Source organism: Balaenoptera musculus, chromosome 16 (genome assembly GCF_009873245.2).
Source record: "Balaenoptera musculus isolate JJ_BM4_2016_0621 chromosome 16, mBalMus1.pri.v3, whole genome shotgun sequence".
In the NCBI taxonomy this organism is placed as follows: Eukaryota; Metazoa; Chordata; class Mammalia; order Artiodactyla; family Balaenopteridae; genus Balaenoptera; species Balaenoptera musculus.
This window is the reverse complement of record NC_045800.1, coordinates 42,234,477-42,256,447: the sequence shown is the minus strand read 5'-3', so window position 1 is coordinate 42,256,447 and position 21,971 is coordinate 42,234,477. Positions and strand designations below refer to the sequence as shown.

The window sequence follows — 21,971 nt, the reverse complement described above, 5'->3', positions numbered from 1 at the left end:
ACCAGCATGCGCTGGGTGATTTTGAATAGAAGTCGCCTTTGTGAATCAAGAAGAAAAATTCAAAGGTGTGCTAAAAACAGCAAGTGGAAATGCCCCAGATGTTTATGCTTCCTTTTCCCTTGTTTAGTTTTATTTGTACAATTAATATGTATATATTCATAAATGCAATCATATCCACACATTATATTATTTCTTTTTATGGCAGCTTTCTTTTATATTTTCTATTTTTGCTTTACTTTCCATTCTCTGTTTCCTTTCCCCCAGTTAGCTCTCCAGCACTTCCTCATCATATAAATCATTTTAACTGGTATGTGTCAATATTTTTGCATCATATCATGGTCATATATAATTATATAAAGCACAAATGTGTGTATGCACATGTTTACATATTCACACATAAACTACATACATAATACACATATATGTGTTTTGCCATTGTCATAAATATGTGTATATTTTATGTTAAGTTTTCTTTTAAAATAATAAACACTTACAGAAAAAAGTGTAAGAATGGTACAAAAACATTTGAGACTAAGTTACCAGCATGATGTCCTATGACCACCAAACACAATTTCTAATTTCTATAAAAAGCATAGTCTCTTATATATAACCACAACAGAACCATTAAAATTAGGGAGTAACTTTGATACCTTACTACAATCTAACCCTCTGACTCCATTCAACTTTTGCCAGTTGCCCTAATAATGTCCTTTATAGCAAAATGATCCAATCCAGGATCACAGGTGACCTTTAGTTGCCATGCCTCTTTACTCTCCTTAATCTGAAACAATCCTTCCTTGATGCTTTTGAAGATTACAGTACACTTATTTTGTACAATTTCCCTCAATTTGGGTTCATTGATGCTTCTCCATGATAGGTTTAAGTTATGAATTTTTTTGGTAAGAATATCACCGCGAAGAGATGCTGCATCCATCTCACTGAATCCTATAAAATAATAGTTTTGTGGCCCATGTGGCCCATTACTGGTAATGTTACTCCTGAAAACTTGATCAAAGTTGCATCCGCCTTAAAGTATGTTGATGACTTACCTTAAGACTATATAAATGTTCTTTCCTCATTCATTTTCACCCATTATTTTAAAAAACCATTGATGTTCTTTAGCTGAATTATTTTTCCAATTGTTGGCAAATTATGATTTTATAATACCATGATGTCTTCCACATTTATGAGTTGGCATTCTACTATATACAAAAGCTTTCTTTTCCCCCCATGTATTTATTAATTTATTTATTGATATAAATATGAACTCATAGATTTCTGTTTTATTCGAGGAGTGTAATCATTACTGTAATTATTTATTTTGGTGCTCAAATTATTCCAGAATTAGTCTTGATGAGCCCATTTAAGCAGGCTTTTGTGTTCTTTTAACATACCCACATCATTCTTTGAGCATTTAGCTATTTTCTAGCACAGCAAGATGTTCCAGACTCATTTTATACTTTTCTTATACCAGTACTGGATTTAACCATTTCTCTAAAAAGCTCTGGTTCCTTTAAGTGGGAAATAGCATTTAGAAACTAAGTACTGGATGCACAGAATATTCTATGAGTTGTTATTGGGTATCTCTGCTTCCAGGCCCCACTCAATGGACAGAGCAAGGCAATATATGTATGTATATAAGACTGCATGTATGTATATGCTCAAAAAATATATATACATGAATGTGTATATATATATATATTTATAATATATGTATGCACACACAAGTATGTGTGATATATGCACCATACTCATTTGCATCTACGTTAATTTTATATTTACTATATGTGTATATACATACATATACATATATACATGTTATATGTAATATGTATTATAAATTTTATAGATTATAAAATATATATATCCATTAGTTCACACTAATAACTCTCTGAAAATGGGAAGCCTGGCTCTTATTACCTTCAGTACATTACTTACTGAATGTAACCAGTCTTCTGTTTCTGACCCTCATTCTGATGCTCTCCTCACCCTTTCACGTTCTGACATCACCTGCCTGCCATTCCTCTCCTTCCAACAATTCTCATCCTGCTTGGATTCTGAAATCCTGTACAGGGCCATGCAAACACCCTCCTTCCTGAGTTCAAGCTTCAACACTTCACACCATCACTTCACAAGACCTGCAGCTACCACCATCCACTGAACTGTTGCCTTCTTCATTCCACTTATGTTGACATCCCACTGTAGACTGATGTCCCACTGTGTCCTTCTTGTGCTTACAGCACCATAACCCTACAACACAGTCTCCCACAACAGGCCATGCAAATGCTCTAATAACCCTCTTTGGGTTTTGCAAGCACACCGGGCCACCACTCCCACACTGACCCTCTCACAGAAGCACTGCTAATTTCCCTTGGGCTCTGACATCCCATTCCAGCTGTTTGAATGCCTTCCTTTGCCCCACTTGGGTTTGCCCCAAGCCTATACCAGGCTGCTGTGACAACCCTTTAACAAGAAATGTTCCCTTTGCTCTATTTAACTTCCAACGCCTCACTCAATCTCTGACTCCCCACGTCGGTCACTGCCAACGATGTTTTGTTGTTCTCAGGTGACAGCTTTTCTACTTCTCTTGTTAAATTTATTCCTAAGTATTTTATATTATTTTTAATTTTATTAAGTAGAATTTTCCCCTTAATTTCATTGTTGATTGTTCATCATTGGTGTATAGAAATACTGTGGATTTTTTTTATTGATCTTGTATCCTACATCCTTACTGAACTCATTTATTAGTCTAATAGTTGTTTTAGTGGATTCTATAGGATTATCTATTTAAAAGATCCTGTCATCTGCAAATGGAGATAGTTGTACTTCTTCCTTTATGGATGACTTTTATTTCTTTTTCTCGCCTAATTACTCTAGCTAGTACTTTCAGTACATTGTTATATAAAAGTTTTGAGTAGAAATCTTTGTGTTATTACTGATTGTAGGGGGAAAGCTTTTAGTCGTTCAACATTGATGCTAGTTGGTAGTTTTCCGTAGTTGTCCTTTATCAGGTTGAGGAAGTTCCCATATATCCCTAGTTTATTAAGTGTTTTTATCACAAAAAGGTATTGGATTTTGTCATTCTTTCTCTGATCCTTCTGATATGATAATTTTTTCTTTATTTTATCTGTGTATTACATTAATTGGTTTTCTTGTGTTGAAACAACTTTGTATACCTGTGATAAATCCTATTTGGCCATTGTGTATAATCATTTTTATGTATTGCTGAATTTGAATTGCTAGTATTTTGTTAACAGTTTTTACTTCTGTTTTCATCAGCTACACTGATCTGTGGCTTTCTTTTCTTCAGGTACCTCTGTTTGGTTTTGGTATCAGGGTAATATAAACTTTATATAATTAGTTAGAAAGTGTTTCCTCTGTTATATTTTGGAAGAGATTGTGAAGATTGTGTGACTTCTTTAGATCATTGGTAGAATTTACTAATATAGTCAGTTGGACCTGGTCTTTTCTTTATGGGAAGTGTCTTTTTTTTTTCTTTTTTAAATTACTAATCCAGTCTTTTTACTTGTTTTTAGGTCTATTCAGATTTCCTTTATCATCTTGAATCAGTTTTGGTAATTGTGTATTCCTAGGAGTTTGTTCATTTCATCTAAGTTATTTAATATGCTGGTAAAATTTTTCATAGCATTCCCTTAAAATCTGTTTTATTGCTGTGAAGTCAGAAATGATGCCCCCTCTTCCATTTCTGTTATTAGTAATTTGAGTCTTCTCTCTTTTTTCTTAATCAATCTGACTAGGGGCTTGTCAATTTTGATCTTTTCAAAATACCAACTTTTAATTTCATTGATCTTTTTTCTGTCATTTTCCTATTTTTATTAATTGCCACTCTAGTTTTTATTATTTCTTGTCCTCTGTTTGCTTTAGTTTTATTTTGCTCTCTTTTTTCACTGTCTTAAGATGAAAAGTTATTGATTTGAGAACTTTTCCCTTTTTAGATACAGATGTTTATAGCTCTAAAATTTTCTCTAAGAACTGCCTTATAGTATTGCTTAAGTTTTAGTGTGGTTGTCTTTTTTTTTTTTTTCCCCATTCATTTACAAGTGTTTTCTAATTTTCTTTGTATTTTCTATTTTACCCACTGGATATTTAGGAGTCCCTTGTTTAATTTTCACATATTTTTGAATTTTGAAATTTTCTTTGTGTTATTGATTTCTAATTTCATTCCACTGTGGACAGAAAGAAATGTCAGGCTTCTCAGATGCTGGGCTTCTGCAACATAGAGCTGGAGTTGGCCGGTACCTCTAGGGCAGACACCATAATCTTAGGCTGGATCTCTGGGGGAGAAGGAGTCCTAGGATCCTGGCTGCACCTCCAAGAAGTAGAGCTCCCATGATGCAGTGCTGGCTGGGGGTTGCAAGGAAACAGCTTATTGCTCAAATGCCACAGACTTGTCCTTCTTACTGAGATTTAATGGATTTTCTTAAAGCAGTGTTTCTCCAGATACTGTATACTTTTAGAACAATTTCCAAAAACTTTAATTTTTACAACTATTTTTTTTTTAGTAGTTAGAGTTTTCTTAGTGGAATAGGGTTCACAGAGCTCCTCATTCTGTCATTCCAGAAATGTCACCATTGTGTACTCCATTCTCGCTCATTTTTTTTTTAATTAATTAATTTATTTATTTATTTTTGGCTGTGTTGGGTCCTCGTTTCCACGCAAGGGCTTTCTCCAGTTGCGGCGAGCGGGGGTCACTCTTCATCGCGGTGCGCGGGCCTCTCACTGTCGCGGCCTCTCCCGTTGCGGAGCACAGGCTCCAGACGCGCAGGCTCAGTAGTTGTGGCTCACGGGCCTAGCCGCTCTGCGGCATGTGGGATCTTCCCAGACCAGGGCACGAACCCGTGTCCCCTGCATTGGCAGGCGGATTCCCAACCACCGCGCCACCAGGGAAGCCCCATTCTCGCTCATTTTTTAATGAAAATATCAACAGCAGAAATATATTAAGAGGATAATCTTGACAATATATTTATGGGCTTAGAATAATGCATATTGGATATTGTTTTTTATGAATCATGGATTCCACTGAATTTGTCCTTTTTCGCTCCAAGTGTTGATGACTGATTTTTTCATCATTTCTTATGCCCCAGCCCCAAGCCTGTCCTTGATCCTCCATGATCAATTGATTAATTAACAAAGATCGAACATTCTGATAACATTTTTCAAACATTTACTGGAGATTTATTTTGCTATTTAGTAAGATGTAAAATGGATGAGAGAGAGAACAATCAGTGCTAAAGTCGCCATGCAATATTGTAGATGACAAATTTTGTAGGTAAGACCACGAAAAAAATGAATCTTCAGGTAGTTAGGGAGAAATCTTGTTTTGATGATATGGTAACATATCATGTGTCCTACATTGTCAAGTCATCCATAGGAATGAATCCTACTGATACCTGAAGGTTATGCTCTTTGAAAAACAACACTTTACAGATTTTTTTCTAAATTGTATTATGTATTTTTCATCTTTCTAAATATTAACATCAATACTAAGTATTTATTAAGTACATGCTACGCACTAAGCTGCATTCTAGATGTGGGCTATTTCATTTAATCAGCACGGCAACACTGAGTTAGATGCCATTTTATTTCAATATTGTACATGGAGTCACTGAGACATAAACAGGTTTAGTGACTTGCCCAAAATTATGTAGCTAATAAGTGACAGATTTCATTCCTAATTTTTTCTACTCCAAATCCCAAGATCTTAGCTAAACCTTAAATTAATTCCTTAAGCAATACTTTTTATCTGAATAGAATTCTAGAATTTTCTAAATGTCTATTGCTTCATTTGATTCTACATCAACTATATAGAATATATATTTCAAGTGTTATTTATTCCTATTATATTTTATGGTTGAGAATATAGGTCCAATGACACACCCCAGTTCAGGTAGTTGAAAGTGAGATAATTAGAACTAGACCCTTAAGATTACTGACTCTGCTTTATTTTTACAAGTGTATGCTTAACCAAAGTATACTAAACATTACTTAACTCTCAGTATTTATGTCACAAATGATAAGAATTTTCTCAAAGGTGGGGACTGTATTGAATAACTTATATTATCCCTGATTCCTAGCATTAAATATTTTGTTTATAATAGTTGCCCAAAACTTTTTTGGGGGGGCTTATTGAACTCAAGATACTGTGACTAGTTCCTAAATTAGATTCCATATTTATATCAACAGATGGTACTGTGATATTTGAGGCTTAATTGTTAATTAACAATTGACCTCTGACCCCATGCTAATTTATCATATCTTTTTTAAGGTAGATTTTTCTGCTTGTTCCCCTCAATACTGTCACACCATTAGCTATATGCTTACTTCATTCAGTTTGCCTGGGTCTATTAACACTATTATTTTGAAAATAAATCTGGTTTTAATGTACTGAAGTCTGGGAAAACTAGCTAGTTAGAATTGTACGTAGGTTCTGAGGTTGGACTTGAGAAACCCTGGCACTAAAGTGCAAAAGTTTAAGTGTAGGATTTGTAGGTCTCTGGACCTTTATAAGCCTGAAAAAGACAACAACAACAACAACAAAAGCACTTCAATTTATTTAAAACTGAACAATAGCCACCTTATAGAAAGATATATTTTAGCTTTTAAAATGTTGTTTCTGAATTGTATCTATTCAGTGTATTACCAAGTGTTGAATGTTGTAAACTGACCAGAGCCAAATGTCTTTATGCAATAATTAGATTATTCTTGACTATTATTAAATAGCTACCAATAGGTGGTGGTAAAATATGATTAGTGTTCTGTGTCACAACTTTGCTACTGCTTAGAAAAGTATGTCTCAGGCCAAATACTACTACACATGTACATTTTTTTAGCAAGTTAGATTTTCCTTTCATGTATCTGAAAACATCTTACAATTAAGTTCACTTTAGGCAAACAGAACAGTATTTTAGCAACAGAACTCAGTTAATGTTTAGTTAGTATCAGGCAATAAGAAACTCTGAATCATTAGGTGGAACTCATGGAATCAACTTTTGGGTTCTGTTCCAAAAGACAAAGGACTCCTTTGGTCCTTACACTTTGTTCATACAATCCACATTATCCTTAACCTCTCATTTCAGCACTTATTATTCATGTGGAACATTTATTAATGTGATAAGGAAATCTTCTGGTGGTTAGAGGTAAAGATGTGTGAAATACTAGTTCGCTCTAATGAAATGTTCACTAATACCCCTTTGGAATATGTTTTGACATAAGGCATTTATTCTTAAGATGTAGAATAAAAGTAACATGCACACACACATTCACACACACACACACATACACCTCTCTTTTCTGTCTTTTGGACAGTTTGGAAGAAATTGAGAGAGACAGACAGAGTGTGTAAGATGGATATCAAAGCAAGATATGTTTTCTAACTGTAAATATAGTTGAGTGAAGTATAAGACAAAACTGGGCACTACACTTCCTACTTCCTTCATTGCACTAAATTTATCCTCCCAGGCACAGGAAGTGCAAAGGTGGGCCCACACTGTAAGTACTAAGGCATATCAGTAACAAAGCAGAAAGCATATCTGCCTTCATGGAGCTTACATTCTAGTAGGAGAAGAAAATTCACAAAATACATAAATGAGTTATATAGAATTTAACTCAGGAAAAATACAGGAGGGAAAGTGGTGAGGGAGTACATGGGGGATTGCAGTTTGATCAGTGATGATTTCACTGACGTGACATTAGCAAAGAGCTGAAGAAGGTGAGAGAGGTTGAACCACCTGGTTATCTGGGGAGAGTATTTCAGGTGCAAGTGCAAAGACCCTGAAGTTCAGGCCTGCCTGCCGTGCTTGAGGAAGAGCAAAGATACTAGTGGGACTGGAATAAAGTAAGTGAGAAGGAAAATAGTAGAAATGAAACCATCAGGTAATTGGGAAGCTGTGGAGATAACTACTCTGAGTGAAATCAAGTACTAATGGCAGAATTTGAGTAGAGCAATGGCAAGAATACACTTAAAATTTTAAAGGAACATTCTAGATTCTCTATCAAGAATAGTCCGTGGTGCAGGCATGTAAGAAATTATGGAAATTAGTTTAAATTTTATTTCAGTAGTCCAGACTAGGCTTGGAGTGATATTTCTGGAAATGGTGAGAAGAGGTTTCAACCTCGCTGTATTTTGCAGGTAGAAACTACAGGATTCTTTGATGATTGGATGTGGAAGGAAGACATAAGTTAACAAGGCTACTAATATATGGCTTGAGCAACTAGAAGGATTGATTTTCCATTAACCAGAATAAAAAAAATGTCAAAGGAGTAATTCAGTTTTGGACATGTTAAATTTGAAATGTCTTTTGATATGTAATTGAAGCTATTGAGTAGAGAGTTGGGTATGATTTTAGGGAAGAGATATGGACTAAAAATATACATTTGAAGTCTTGAGCTTTTTAAATACTGTGTAAAACTTTGAGATTGGATGAGATTCTTAAGGGAGTGAATGTAAAAGACATCCAAAGACTAATTTTGCTGAGGAGAAGAGGACCAGGAATGGAGACCCAGAGGAACGTGTGTCCTGGAAACTAAGGGTAGAAGTTGTATCAGGGAGAAGGGAGAGATCAGTTGTGTCTGATCTAATGTCTATGCTACTGATAGGTCCAATGAAAAATAAGCCAACAAAGCTAAGAAACAAGCAAAAACAAGGATTGTGAATTGATCAGTGGTTTTACTAATAAGGAATTTATTGGTGATGTTGAAAAGAGCAGTTTCAGTGCAGTAGTTGTGGGAGGTTTAGAACTATGATTGAAATGTTTTTAGAGAGGATGAGAAGAGAACAATTAGAAAAAGGAGAATGCAAAACTCTTTCCCCATATCTTGCCCTAGATGGGAGATCAGACAGTACATTATCAGTAATAGGAGGAAAGATGTAGTGTATAGTTACAAGATTGTATATATATACATATATATATATAATTTGGAGTGCTTGCAGAAAATTGCTTCAGTTTTCTCAGTGAAACTAATCAGGATCACCAGCTGAGAATAAAGATGGGGTAGGATAAGGTGGAGACCTGAGAAGACAGTGTTAATAATCATAATCATATAGGAAGAGAGACAGTGAATGAAGTAGCAAAATATAGTATAATAAATGGACAGGATGAAAGGTCTTAAGGAATGCTCATGTAATACGGTGTCATTCTAGATTAGCTGCATTTTTAAGTTTCAGATGTGCTATATTTGCATATTATTTACTTTTTTTAAAAAAAATTGAATAAACTGACTTTTTTACGTAAATGAACTTATCTCAAAAAGGAAATTTTATATCAGAATCATAAATGACAAAACACTACTTGACATAAAAATGTAAAGATTAAGACATATTGAAATATATTCATAAACATTATTACTTTGTTAAAAGACCAATAATTTAATCCCAGGAGTGCACACACATTTTTGGAAAAACTGCTGTCCTGAATTGAAAGCTTCAGTTCCTGCTCTCAAGCAGTTTAATAACATAAATCAGAACTTGTTTGCCTAAGTGAGAAAAGAAAAGACCATCTAAATATGTTGATTTTATCTATTTTAGAATCCCTATGGGCAAATACTTTGTCTTAACGTCCTGTGAAATGTGTAGAATCATTCTGTGTGCATAAAGTGCACTCTACCAGATGGTATTTGATGGTTGTGTTCATCTTTAACATGAACAGAATATTAGTTTAGGAAAGATTTGTTTTCTTTTTCAAAATTCCTATTTTCCAGCCTCTAAGCACACTGCTTATTTAGATAAATCCTTTTGGGTTCCTGTTGGTGCTTCTGAAAAATGGGTGACTTGAATTTAGATGCAGTGGGTAATCTGCTTGAGCAGACTAGAAGGAAGAAAGAGTTGCTTCAGTCTTTAAAGATACTCTTTGTCAAGCAAAAATAAAGGAAAAACTTGCTTTATTTTAGTTCACATGCTGTTAAACATGTATCAGCAAACCGATGAGTCAGTTGCGTTACTTGCTAGCTATCCAAAGTGAGCATCATTCAATCATTTAACCTGAGGTTAAATAACTCAGGTTGTTTACCTGAGGCCAAGCAAAACCTGAGCAAGTCTTCCAGGTGCTTGCTCTTCCTCAAACTCATTAGGCATGTATCCACCTCAAGGCCTTTAAACTTGCTCTGCCCTCCACCTGGAGGGCCCTTCCCCACATGACTTGCTCTCTCACCTTTTACAAACGTTTGCCAATTTTTTTTTAACATCTTTATTGGAGTATAATTGCTTTACAATGTTGTGTTAGTTGCTGCTGTACAGCAAAGTGAATCAGCTGTGCATATACATATATCCCCGTATCCCCTCCCTCTTGTGTCTCCCTCCCACCCTCCCTATTCCACCCCTCTAGGTGGTCACAAAGCACCTAGCTGATCTCCCTGTGCTATGCAGCTGCTTCCCACTAGCTATCTATTTTACATTTGGTAGTGTATATATGTCCATGCTACTCTCTTACCTCGTCCCAGCTTACCCTTCCCCCTCTCCGTGTCCTCAAGTCCATTCTCTATGTCTATGTCTTTATTCCTGTCCTGCCAAATTTTTACATTTTTCTGATAGCTTTCCTGATAACCTCTTTGTAAGTGCAAACTCTCACCCTGCCTTCCCATATGTCCTTCCTGAATTATTTTATATTTTTGTAGCACTTATATGGATCTGAAAACCGTATTATATAAATATATGTTAATTATATATATATATTATTTTATATATAAATTATATATAACTATAATATATATTCTATATAAATATATATAATATATTCTATATAAATACCTATAAATTAATTAATTATTTTATTTTTTTCTCTGTCTCCCACACTACAATGTAAGCTGCACAAAGGAAACATTTTTGTATGTGTTGTTCTCTGCTGAAGTCCCAGTGCTTAACACAGTGTAGATATTCAATAAATATTTGTTGAATTAATAAGTGAATATTGTTGTTAATATTGAAGTTAGGTATCTTGCCTGAGAGATAGTAGTATAACCAGGTCTGGAACCCAGGTGCTTGGCTCCAGAGCCTACCCAGTAAACTCTATGATAAGCCCAGGGAAGATGACTACTGTTATATTTCTCTCAGATCTTGAATAACGGGCTCGTATTGGAATTGACTGATCAAAAATAAAGGCATAAGAAATGTCTTTGTACTAAGGCTGAGTAATTCCTATCTGTTATATTATGGAAAATATTAACTAATAGTAGACTCTCCTTTTTAAAGATGAAACAGTCACTATTATCTCTAGATAAAAAAAAAAAAGGTGTATCTTCCAATTAATTATACAGAACTCTAATTGGAATGGTGACAGAGAGAGTAATAGAATTGAAGTCTTCTGCATTTCCCTTTCGACTGTAAGGTTATTGCAAGGCTTAAAAGAGATAAGGCATGCAAATATAATGTCTGACATCTAGTAAGCAGTCAGAAAATTTTAACTTAAGGATTCACTATTCTATATCATATATAAATCTCTGCCCATCATGTAGAGAAGGCTGGCTAGACTCATATATAGAAGAAAAACTATTTTAAAAATGTTTTTAGAAATATATTTTAGGTCACACATATGCGCATTATCAAATCTTAATACTCCAAGAATTCTTGTTTCTGCTGATTTTTCCAATTATTTCTCCCTTTTGATGTTGGTACATAGAGATACATGGTATTTAAGCAAGTGCTAACACATGCAATGGATAGATTTCAGAACTCTGATCTAGACAGCACAATTCCCCCTTGTTTAGTTGACCGAGAAATTATGAATCCTCCCTAATTACTACACTGTTTGCCACAGATCCTGAAACAACAACAAAGGATTGGCTAAGAGGATAAAAAGAAGAAAACAATCAAATAGGATTATCTTCTAAATCCTGGGTCTTCAAAGTTTCCAGTAAGGGCACAACCTCACATATGAATGAAATAGGCAAAATAGGCAGTTTTGTTTGACCATTTAAATACCTCAAACTTTTAAGGATTGTTAGAGCTCTAACAATCCTTAAAAGTTTGAGGTATTTAAATGGTCAAACAAAACTGAAGAAATATTCCACAGTACCTCAGGGATTGAAAGTAATTAATTGGGCTGAAAAAAACATTGAGAGTCCTCTAGGAATTCCTCTCTATTGTTATTTTAGTAACTTAACAAAATAATGACTTGTATAAACAAAGTAACACAGCATTCACAGTGCTCTCATCCCATGAAAATAATATTAAATATTAGAGTAGATCTGATACATTAGAAGAAAGGTTTAACATTAATCTGGATTTAAAGTTGTTTACCCAAAGTCATCTTGCTTCAGAATCTATTTCTTCTGGCTTTTATGAAAACACAAGACAATAAATTTTCTCTCAAAAACAACAACAACAATAACCACATACCAAAAACAAAGAAAAAGAAATTGATAATATCTATAACAATATGACATTAAAATGACTGATTGAAAGAGGAAAACAACAGAAAACATTTAGTGTGAACTTTTTAGTGATAAAATGTAGTGTCCAGATACAGCATAATTCTGTGTTTCTCTGGGAAGTTAACCGAGTATCATTATTTGTAGTTCCATTTTATCTTTTTTACTAATACTTGCCTGGAAAAGGACAAAAAAACAAGGGGAAAATATCAACCATGTACTATTAATCCCATTGATTGTGTGTAGATGTTTAATTATTTTGTTTCTTACTCTCTGCCCTTGCACTTACATTATAATTAATTTAATGAAATTTAAAATTTTAGACTTAGATTTAATTGGAATGTTTCAAAGGTATTATCATAAGTAGTTTATTATTTCATTGTATTTTACTATTTTATTTTATTCCATTTTGTGTGTCTGTGTGTGTATATGTAATAATGCATAATAATGCCATAGCCTTACTAAAAAATAAAATAAAATCTTGGCCTGGGAAAAATGGTCACTTTGCTTAATTAAAAATGGGCTGCGGTGAAGGTGCAAAGGAGAAAGCAGGAGCACTAGTCAGATGGTTATTACATAATCCATGAGGGAGATGGTATTTGGAGTTCAGAGACAGCCAGATAACCGCAGATATTCTAAATATAGACCCAATGGAATTTGCCGACAGATTACACTGGGGAGTAAGAATGTTCAGTTAAGGTCAAGCAAGTAGAAGGATGTAGTTTCTGCTATTTACTGAGATAATGAATACTGAAAGCAGCAGGTTGTTGTCTTCTTGAGCAGTGGGAGAGTAGCAGAGAGAGATCAGGATTGGGGAGTTTTAACATTTTAAATTGGGGGTGTTTATAATTCATTTAATTGGGGATCAAACAGGCAATTGGATATAGGTCTGAAATTCAGAGGACAGAGCTGGTTTAGAGATATGAGAGTCTTCAACATAGAAAGAGTTTTAAAGCTCTGCAGTTGGATGAGGTGACAAAGTAAGTGAAGTCCAAGAACAAACCTTTGGAGCATCCTATGTAAATATGTCTTATAGATGAGGAAAAATCAGCCAAGGAAAAGAGGTAGTAGCTGATAAGGTAGAATTAAAAGCAGGAGAATATGATGTTATGGAAGCCATGTGAAGGAAGTGTTTTATGGAGGAGACACTTTTAACTAATCCTACAAAGCTTCTCCCACAAAACCTGGCATTTAGTAAATATTACGTTATTCAGTTGTCCCTGGACTCTGGAGTTTATGTGGTCCAAGAGAGGTTTCTGGCCACCCATCCACTGTGGTAGCTGATAGGGCTGTCCCATGACCAGGGCTCTGAAATCCATGTCAAAGCCATCTAATCTACCTGCAGAAACAGTGCTCCCTGTTGGTCTGGACATGGGATTTCATAATCAGCCTCTTATGGCTGGGACGGTTATTGTCCGGTGTTTGAAAAGACCCAACATAACCACCACTTTTGTAGGTCCTGCCAACTTCAGGGCAGTGCCTGCCAGTCAGAGAGGTTGGTATCTCTGCCAGCCAAGTAATATAAATAAACAATATTTCCCCTCCCCCTGGGGTCATGCTTAGGCAGATCTCTCGCCCATCCCTTTTATATCATCCAGATTTCTTTCTTCACCCAAGTCTTCCATAAGGGGACTTAATGGATAATTGAAAAGGAAATTATTGGATATTTTAGATGGTAAAATCCCAGACTCCAGTGCCACAATATAGAGTGTCTATCTTTATTTTGGGTAAGAGAAACTCAGAACTCAAAGTCAGAAGCTGTAGATTTTTTCTACTATGACTTGAGTGAAGAAGGGAAAAAAAGGTTAATATTTACTGAAACTTACAGTATGCCAGATTTAGTCTGTGTGTTTTAATATAGATTATTTCACTTAAACCTCTCAACATCTATTAACTTTTGTATTGTTATAGTTCTCATTTTACAAATGAAGAAATTAAGGAACAATCACACAATTAGTAAATGGAGCCCAATTTTTTATTCAGGCTCTCTGGCTCCAGATTCAGAATTCTTAACCATAAAGCTTTGCAGACAATATATTCTGAGCAGAAAAAGAAAAAAATAGTGCATTAAATAATTTCTTGACACTGTAAACATTTATGTAGATTCCAACACATTTGTTTGAATTATTCATATAAAATTAAATAAGTAAACCATAGGAAAATCATTATTGTATTTCCCTACCAGATAAGATTATGTATACATTCAGGAGATATTATTCTTATTCATTGTTACAACTTTCAGATGACATAAAATGACAGAAATGCTGGGATCAGATATGAAATTCTTTATTTAACATCTAGCCATTCGCCCATGTTTTAATCTTTATACTTTAAGGTATCATGGATCTTCTGTGCTGTTAGTTTCAAGTTTCTATATTACACTGTACTGAATGGAAGACATATCAATTACTTGATAATTAAAGTATGTTTTCTCTCTGAAGGCAACTGATCGAGAGGGAGATCCGATAACATATGCCATTGAGAATGGAGATCCACAGCGAGTTTTTAATCTTTCAGAAACGTAAGTTAAAAATAATTTCTAAATTTATTTTTCTTTTCAAAATGTTAAACAATGTACTGGTAGCAAGAGGACAGACTTCTAATCAGAGACTTTCAGCTGTTTGTAGTTTTATTTTACTTTTTTTTTCTACGAGTGTTAATGAGAGCTGAGGGGGATAATTCTGAATCCAGAAATCATACCCAGGAGACTGTTTATTTATTTTAAAAATTTTTACTAGGTAAAATCCACTGAGGTGGAAACAGTTCATTTGCAGGTATAACCTGGGATTAATTAGATCCCTTTAAAATTGTCAGCTACTCATAATAACAAAGATATTTCTACAAAGAGTAACTTGGCACTAAATTGTTCAAAGGGAATTTTGTAAGAAAAATTGTAATTCAGATGCATTTAAGGTGCCACCAAAGTCCATCCTTCAATTTTTGAGTAATATAGGTATACTCTAAAAAAGCTAAGATAAAAATATTTCATGCCCATTCTAAGCCCCTTTGAGGTCTATGTCCATGTCATTCTACTCACCTCTCTGAACATATCAGAGATAATGTCAGTCATAACTATTGAGGAAACTGACAGCAGGCATTAAAGAAGGCATTGATGTTAGCTTTGTTTCTCTTCTTCAACAGCAAAGTAGCTGCTCTGTTGCGTGTGGCTGGTTGTCAAAGAGATGTTCTTGCTATCTCTCTGATGTTTTCTGTGTGGTCCTGAGTGGTTTTACTCCCTAAAAGGATGAAAATCTAAATGTAGCCCATGAGTATAAAGTGAAAAATTTGACAAATTAGCCAGGCTCTGCTTCAGTCTCAGGAACATGTGGTACACAATGCCAAATCAAGAGAACCCTGTGTGGTCACTTGATCTTGTAAGAAAAAAACACCTGCAACTTTGCATTGACGAGGATGGTACAGCCATGAATTTGTATGCCTGGATACAATATTTCCCAGATTTTTAGATTTCACAGATGAATAAACTTCCATTTTAAAAATGGAGAGATTTACTATTTTGAATTTTCCCCCATAGGTACATACTAATCATAAGTAATTATAATTTACAATCATTCTTAAAGAAAGAAAACTTTGTAAAAGGGACACTTTAACAGTAATCAGGGCTGTGTGGTACTGGTATAAGAATAGATGTCTGGATTACTAGGATAAACTTAAGAATCCAAAAGTAACCCCTAATATTTATGGTCCATTGATTTCCAAAAAAAAAGGGCCAAGACAACCTAATTAGGAAAGAATACTCTTTTCAATAAATGAAGCTGGGACAGCATACAAAGGAATGAAGTTGGGTCTTTACCTCACACCATCTGTAAAAATTAACTCAAAGTGAATCACAGACCTAAATATAAGAGATTAAACTATATAATGTAGAAGAAAATACAGATGTAAATCGTGATTTGGGTTAGGCAGTGATTTCTTAGATATGATACAAAAAGCAAAAGTGATTAAGAAAAAGACTAATAAGTTGTACCTCATCAAAATTTGAAAAAATGTGATTCAAATGGCACCATCAAGAAAGTGAAAGACAACCCCACAGACTGAAAGAAAATATTTTAAATATATGAAGAGTATGTAAAGAACTAGTATATCTCAAAAATAAGCAGATAAATAATCTAAGTAAAAATGAACAAGAATTTAAATAGACATTTCTTCAAAGATATATGAATCGCCAGTAAGCATGTGGAAATATGCTCATAATCACTAGTCATTAGGGAAATCAAATTACAATCATGAAATACCACTTCACATCCTCTTATAATAGCTATAATGAAAAACAAAGGAAATCGCATACATGGGTGAAGATGTGGAAGTATCAGAATTCTCATATATTTCTGATGGGAATGTAAAATGTACACTCTGGAAAACTATTTCTCATTTCCTCTAAATGTTAAACATAGAGTTACCATATAACTCAGCAATTCCACTTGTGTCTATTCAAGAGAAATGAAAACGTTATGTCCACGTAAAAAGTTGCACAGAAATGTTTATAACAGAATTATTTACAATGGTAAAATGTGGAAAACAACCCAAATGTCTGTCTACAGATGAAATGAATTAACAAAATGTGTATCCATACAATGGAATATTATTCAGCAATAAAGGAGAATTAAGTACTGAAACATGCATGAACCTTGAAAACATACTAAATGAAAGAAGTCATTCACAAAAGACCACATTTGGTATGATCCCATTTGTATTAAATGTCCAGAATAGGCCAGTCTATAGAGACAGAAAGTAGACTACTGGTTGCCTGAGGCTGGGGGCTGACAGAGAATAGGGAATGACTGCTAATGGGTACAGTGGTGAAAATATTCTAAAATTGATTGTGATGATGGTTGAACTACTCTGCAAATATGCTAAAATTTATTGAATTGTACACTTTAAATGGGTGAATTCAATGATATGTGAATTATATGTTAATAAAACTGATAAAAATAAGAAAACAATGAAGTTTTCACCTGCCCTGGTCTTACTTTCTCTGTTAAAGATTTCCATTCCTGTGTTTATCTGTTTTTCTGTTGATGCTGAAGGATTTTAAAACTGCTGGTTGTGAAATCTAATGAGCTACCAGTTTTATCAGACATTCTCACTTGTGCTGCTACCCTAGCAAGTGTTTGTCTACTACTCTCTAATTTATGCTTTTGAAACCAAACAGACACACCTAGTTGGTTACAGAGGTCTTTAAAGTGTGAAAGATGTCAATGCAGCATCCTCTTTGTCTGAATTGACCTAAACAGACAGAAATATCCTTAAATGCAAACTTCTTCCGGACAGCTAGAGTAGGACAGGACTCTGTGATGATTGTATGGTCTCTGTTGATGATCATTCAGGGTCCAGTACACTGCGCTCATTGCCTTTTATCTTATGGTAATTTTATTTCAGCCACTTCATTGCTGTTCTTCCCATTGATAATTATAGGCTAGCCTAGACCCTTAGCAATATATTTCAACACATTTGAAATGGGGGAAAAATTGATATTTTAATCCCTTCCCTCTTTGAAACTTCTGAGATACTTGTGCAAATTTGCATCACCACTTCTATGTAAGTTTTAAGGATTTGAATAATTCAGATGCTCTCTCAAAAAATAATAGAAAAGAAATCATGTTCTGTCTTATCAGATGCTTCAGTTCATCTAAATAGTGATTTTGGTTACATTTTCCTTCTTAAAACAACAAAAAAAGTACTGCTCACTGTTTACATTAAATATTATTTTATGCTATAATGCGAATTTTAACAATAATCATTACAATACCATTACCTTACCCTTTTTTTCCATTGAAATACAAATATACCAAAACATTTTTATAATTCTTTAAAAAATATTAGTTGTAATGAATATTCATTTCAATGCTAGTGTGGATTTACCAAGTACTGAATTGTTATATGCATTTTTTTTCAGTGTCATAGCTTTATTTTTTTTTTAACATCTTTATTGGAGTATAATTTCTTTACAATGTTGTGTTAGTTTCTGCTGTATAACAAAGTGAATCAGCTGTATGTGTATATATATCCCCATTATCAACTCCCTCTTGCGTCTCTTTCCCACCCTCCCTATTCCACCCCTCTAGGTGGTCACAAAGCACCTAGCTGATCTCCCTGTGCTATGCAGCTGCTTCCCACTAGCTATCTATTTTACGTTTGGTAATGTATGTATGTCAGTGCTACTCTCTCACTTCGTCCCAGCTTACCCTTCCCCCCTCCTCACATCCTCAAGTCCATTCTTTATGTCTGCGTCTTTATTCCTGTCCTGCCCCTAGGTTCATCAGACCCTTTTTTTTTTTGGATTCCATATATATGTGTTAGCATACGGTATTTGTTTTTCTCTTTCTGTTCACACTGTATGACATTTTAATGAATTGGATTAGTCATATGGCCAGGAAAGAAACTTATTCTTTAAAGAAAAATGCTTGTTCCTTAAAGATCACAATCATTCATTATGTAAATCAGTTAATATTATGTATTAAATGGCCAGATCTTTATGGTTCTGTAGTGTAGTGCATTATTTTAATAACTTTTTATGTCTGTGCTAATAGTTGCATATGATTCAGCAAATATTTATTCAGCAAACATTCATTTATAAGTAAATATTTAAGCAAGATGTAAAGAAACTTCCTCTGCAAGTATTATGGCAAAATATTTGTTATTTATTGCAGGAAATTGAGGAATTCTTATTGATGTCATCATTGTAGCATAAGGCATGTGATGTAACACTTAAAGGCTAAGTGCTAAATAAAAGAACCTCAGAGTTATTTCTGCCCCTTGTTAGAACTTTACTTGAAAGTTTTATATCTTCACTGGCATTTTTATTTCTCTCTATGTGACTAAATTAATTTTGACACTAAATTTAAAGCTTATGTTTTTCATATCAGTTTGAACTACACTGAATATTAACATGTAAGAAAGATGATATACATTTTCTTCTGTAAGCTCTACTCTCAAAATATATGCTCAGATCACCCTTCTCACACAGCTGGTTCATGCCTCCATCATCTTTTACCTGAATGGCTACCAATATCTAACTCTTTCTATTGGTCTGTGTTTGTTAATCACTAATTACTGTTCAACATGGAATGCCATATCAAACTAGAAGCAATCACACATTTTGAGGTACACTCTACCCTCTCTAAATATCATTTTAAGGCCTGAAAAATGATACCCAAATCAGCAAGATAAATCTGCCAAAGACTCAGACACTTGTAAGTATAAATGATGTTAATCACAGCCAGTCGAAGGTATTGAAAAAGATTAATGGAAGAATACAAAGCATGAAACCTGTGAGATAATCTCTTTCAGTGCATAATTATGCTGCTGCAATATTTCCTAATAAATGATGCAGTTTGGGAAAATGAATACTTAAATAGAAGGTTGGTTTGTTTGGAAGTAGATACCCTCTACTACTTTTTATCTACATTGTTTAAACAACTTTTGAACACCATTTTTATGGCTTGGCAAACCAACTCATTGTATAAAAGAGCTTGATTTTGTCAATCACAATACATTTCAGGAATATAGCCTCAGTGTTTGGTGAGGGAATTCTGTGCAATATAATTAATATAATTGAGGTTAAATTCACATAGCATAAAATTAACCATTTTAAAGTCAACAATTCAGTGGCATTTAGTAGACTCACAATGTTGTACAGCTATCAATTCTATCTAGTTCCAGAACATCGCCATCATTCCAAAAGGAAACACAAACCCGTTAAGCAGTTACTCCCTACTTGCCCTTCCCCTCCGCCACTGACAACCACCAAGTTGTGTTCTGCCTCTGTGGATTTATTTATTTTGGATATTTTCTATAAATAGAATGGCACAGTATGTGACCTTTTGTGTCTGGCTTTTTTCACTTAGCCTAATGTTTCAGAGTTCTTCCATGTTGAAGCACATCTCAGTACTTCTTTCCTTTTTATAACTGCATAATATTCTGTTACATGTGTACACAGCAGTTTGTTTATCCATTCATACATTGATGGAAATTTGGGCTGTTTTTCTGTTTTGGTCATTGTGGATACTGCTAATATCCACACACACATACACACACACACATAGATACATGTATTTAAGCACACACAAATATACATGTATTTAAGCACCTGTTTTCAATTCTTTTGAATATATACCCAGAATTGGAATTGCTGGGTCATATTGTAATCATTTACTTTTTGAGGAACTGCCAAACTGTTTTCCATAGTGATTGAACCATTTTACATTCCCACCAGCAATGTATAAGTGTTTCAATACCTCCGTGTTTTCATCAACATGTTATTTTCCCATCTGTTTTGTTAATTACTCTAGTGAGTATGAAGTACTATTTCATTGTAGCTTTGATTTGTATTCCCCTGATGACTAATGATGTTGAGCATGTTTTCATGTGCTAATTTGGCATTTGTATATCTTCTTTGGAGAAGTATCTATTCAAGTTCTTTGCCTATTTTTTAATTGGGTTGTTTGTCCTTTTTGCTGTTGAGTTGTATGGAGTCCTTTATATATTTGGAGAACCAGACCCTTATCAGATATCTGATTTTCAAATATTTTCTCCCATCTTGTAGGGTTTTTTTCACTTTCTTGATACTGTACTTTGATGCACAAAAATTTTTTAATTTGAGGAAGATTAATATATCTATTTTTCTTCTTTTTAAAAATACATATACTATTGCTATTCTGTTTATTTATTTATTTATTTTTAATTTATTTTATGTATTTATTTTTGGCTGTGTTGGGTCTTTGTTGCTGTGCACGGGCTTTCTCTAGTTGCGGCAAGCGGGGGGCTACTCTTTGTTGCAGTGCGCAGGCTTCTCATTGCGGTGGCTTCTCTTGTTGTGGAGCATGGGCTCTAGGCGCACAGGCTTCAGTAGTTGTGGCACGTGGGCTTCAGTAGCTGTGGCTCGCAGGCTCTAGAGCACAGGCTCAGTAATTGTAGCACACGGGCTTAGTTGCTCCGTGGCATGTGGGATCTTCCTGGACCAGGGCTCGAACACGTGTCCCCTGTACTGTTAGGCAGATTCCTAACCGCTGTGCCACCAGGGAAGCCCTCTCTATTTTTCTTTGTGCTGTTCATGCTGTTATTATCATATTTAAGAATACATTATCAAACCCCAAATCATAAAGATTTAGCCCTATGCTTTTGCCTAAGAGTTTTATGGTTTCAGTACTTACATATAGATTTTTGATCCATTTTGAGTTATATTTTGTATATGGTATGAGATAGTCCAATTACATTCCTTTGCATGTAGCTCTCCAATTGCCCAGCACCGTTCGTTGAAGAGACTGTTCTTTCCCTATTGAATGATCTTGGCATTCTCACTGAAAATCAACTGGCCACAGACGTATGGATTCATTTCTGGACTCTCAATTCTATTCACCAGTATACATGGGCACTTTTGAATGCCCTAATTTTCCAAGAAACTCTCTACGCAGTTTTTCCTGCCAGGCTTTTGGTGTTCCACTGTATGCCTCAAACATAAACTATTGCCTCAGATGGCTGCAGGTTGCTCCCTGACTTACACTGTTTTCCAGGAATACCCACTGCTTTTCCACCTTGAGTGAATTCTGAGTTAGGCAAAACAAGACAACAAC

The 21,971-nt window shown here is 34.6% G+C and overlaps 1 protein-coding gene across 17 annotated transcripts in view; it reads left to right on the top strand.

Annotated features, from left to right (window-relative positions):
• The window catches only part of PCDH15 (protocadherin related 15), a 747,310-nt gene that overhangs the window by 475,270 nt on the left and 250,069 nt on the right, over window positions 1-21,971 (top strand). For 16 of the 17 annotated variants that reach the window (XM_036828599.1, XM_036828600.1, XM_036828598.1 and 13 more), the window contains one exon: window positions 14,823-14,902. The exons of the other annotated variant lie outside the window; for it this stretch is intronic. In XM_036828599.1, coding sequence (XP_036684494.1) covers window positions 14,823-14,902 — 80 coding nt within the window. The remainder of the gene's footprint in view (window positions 1-14,822; window positions 14,903-21,971) is intronic. 17 annotated transcript variants of the gene reach the window in all.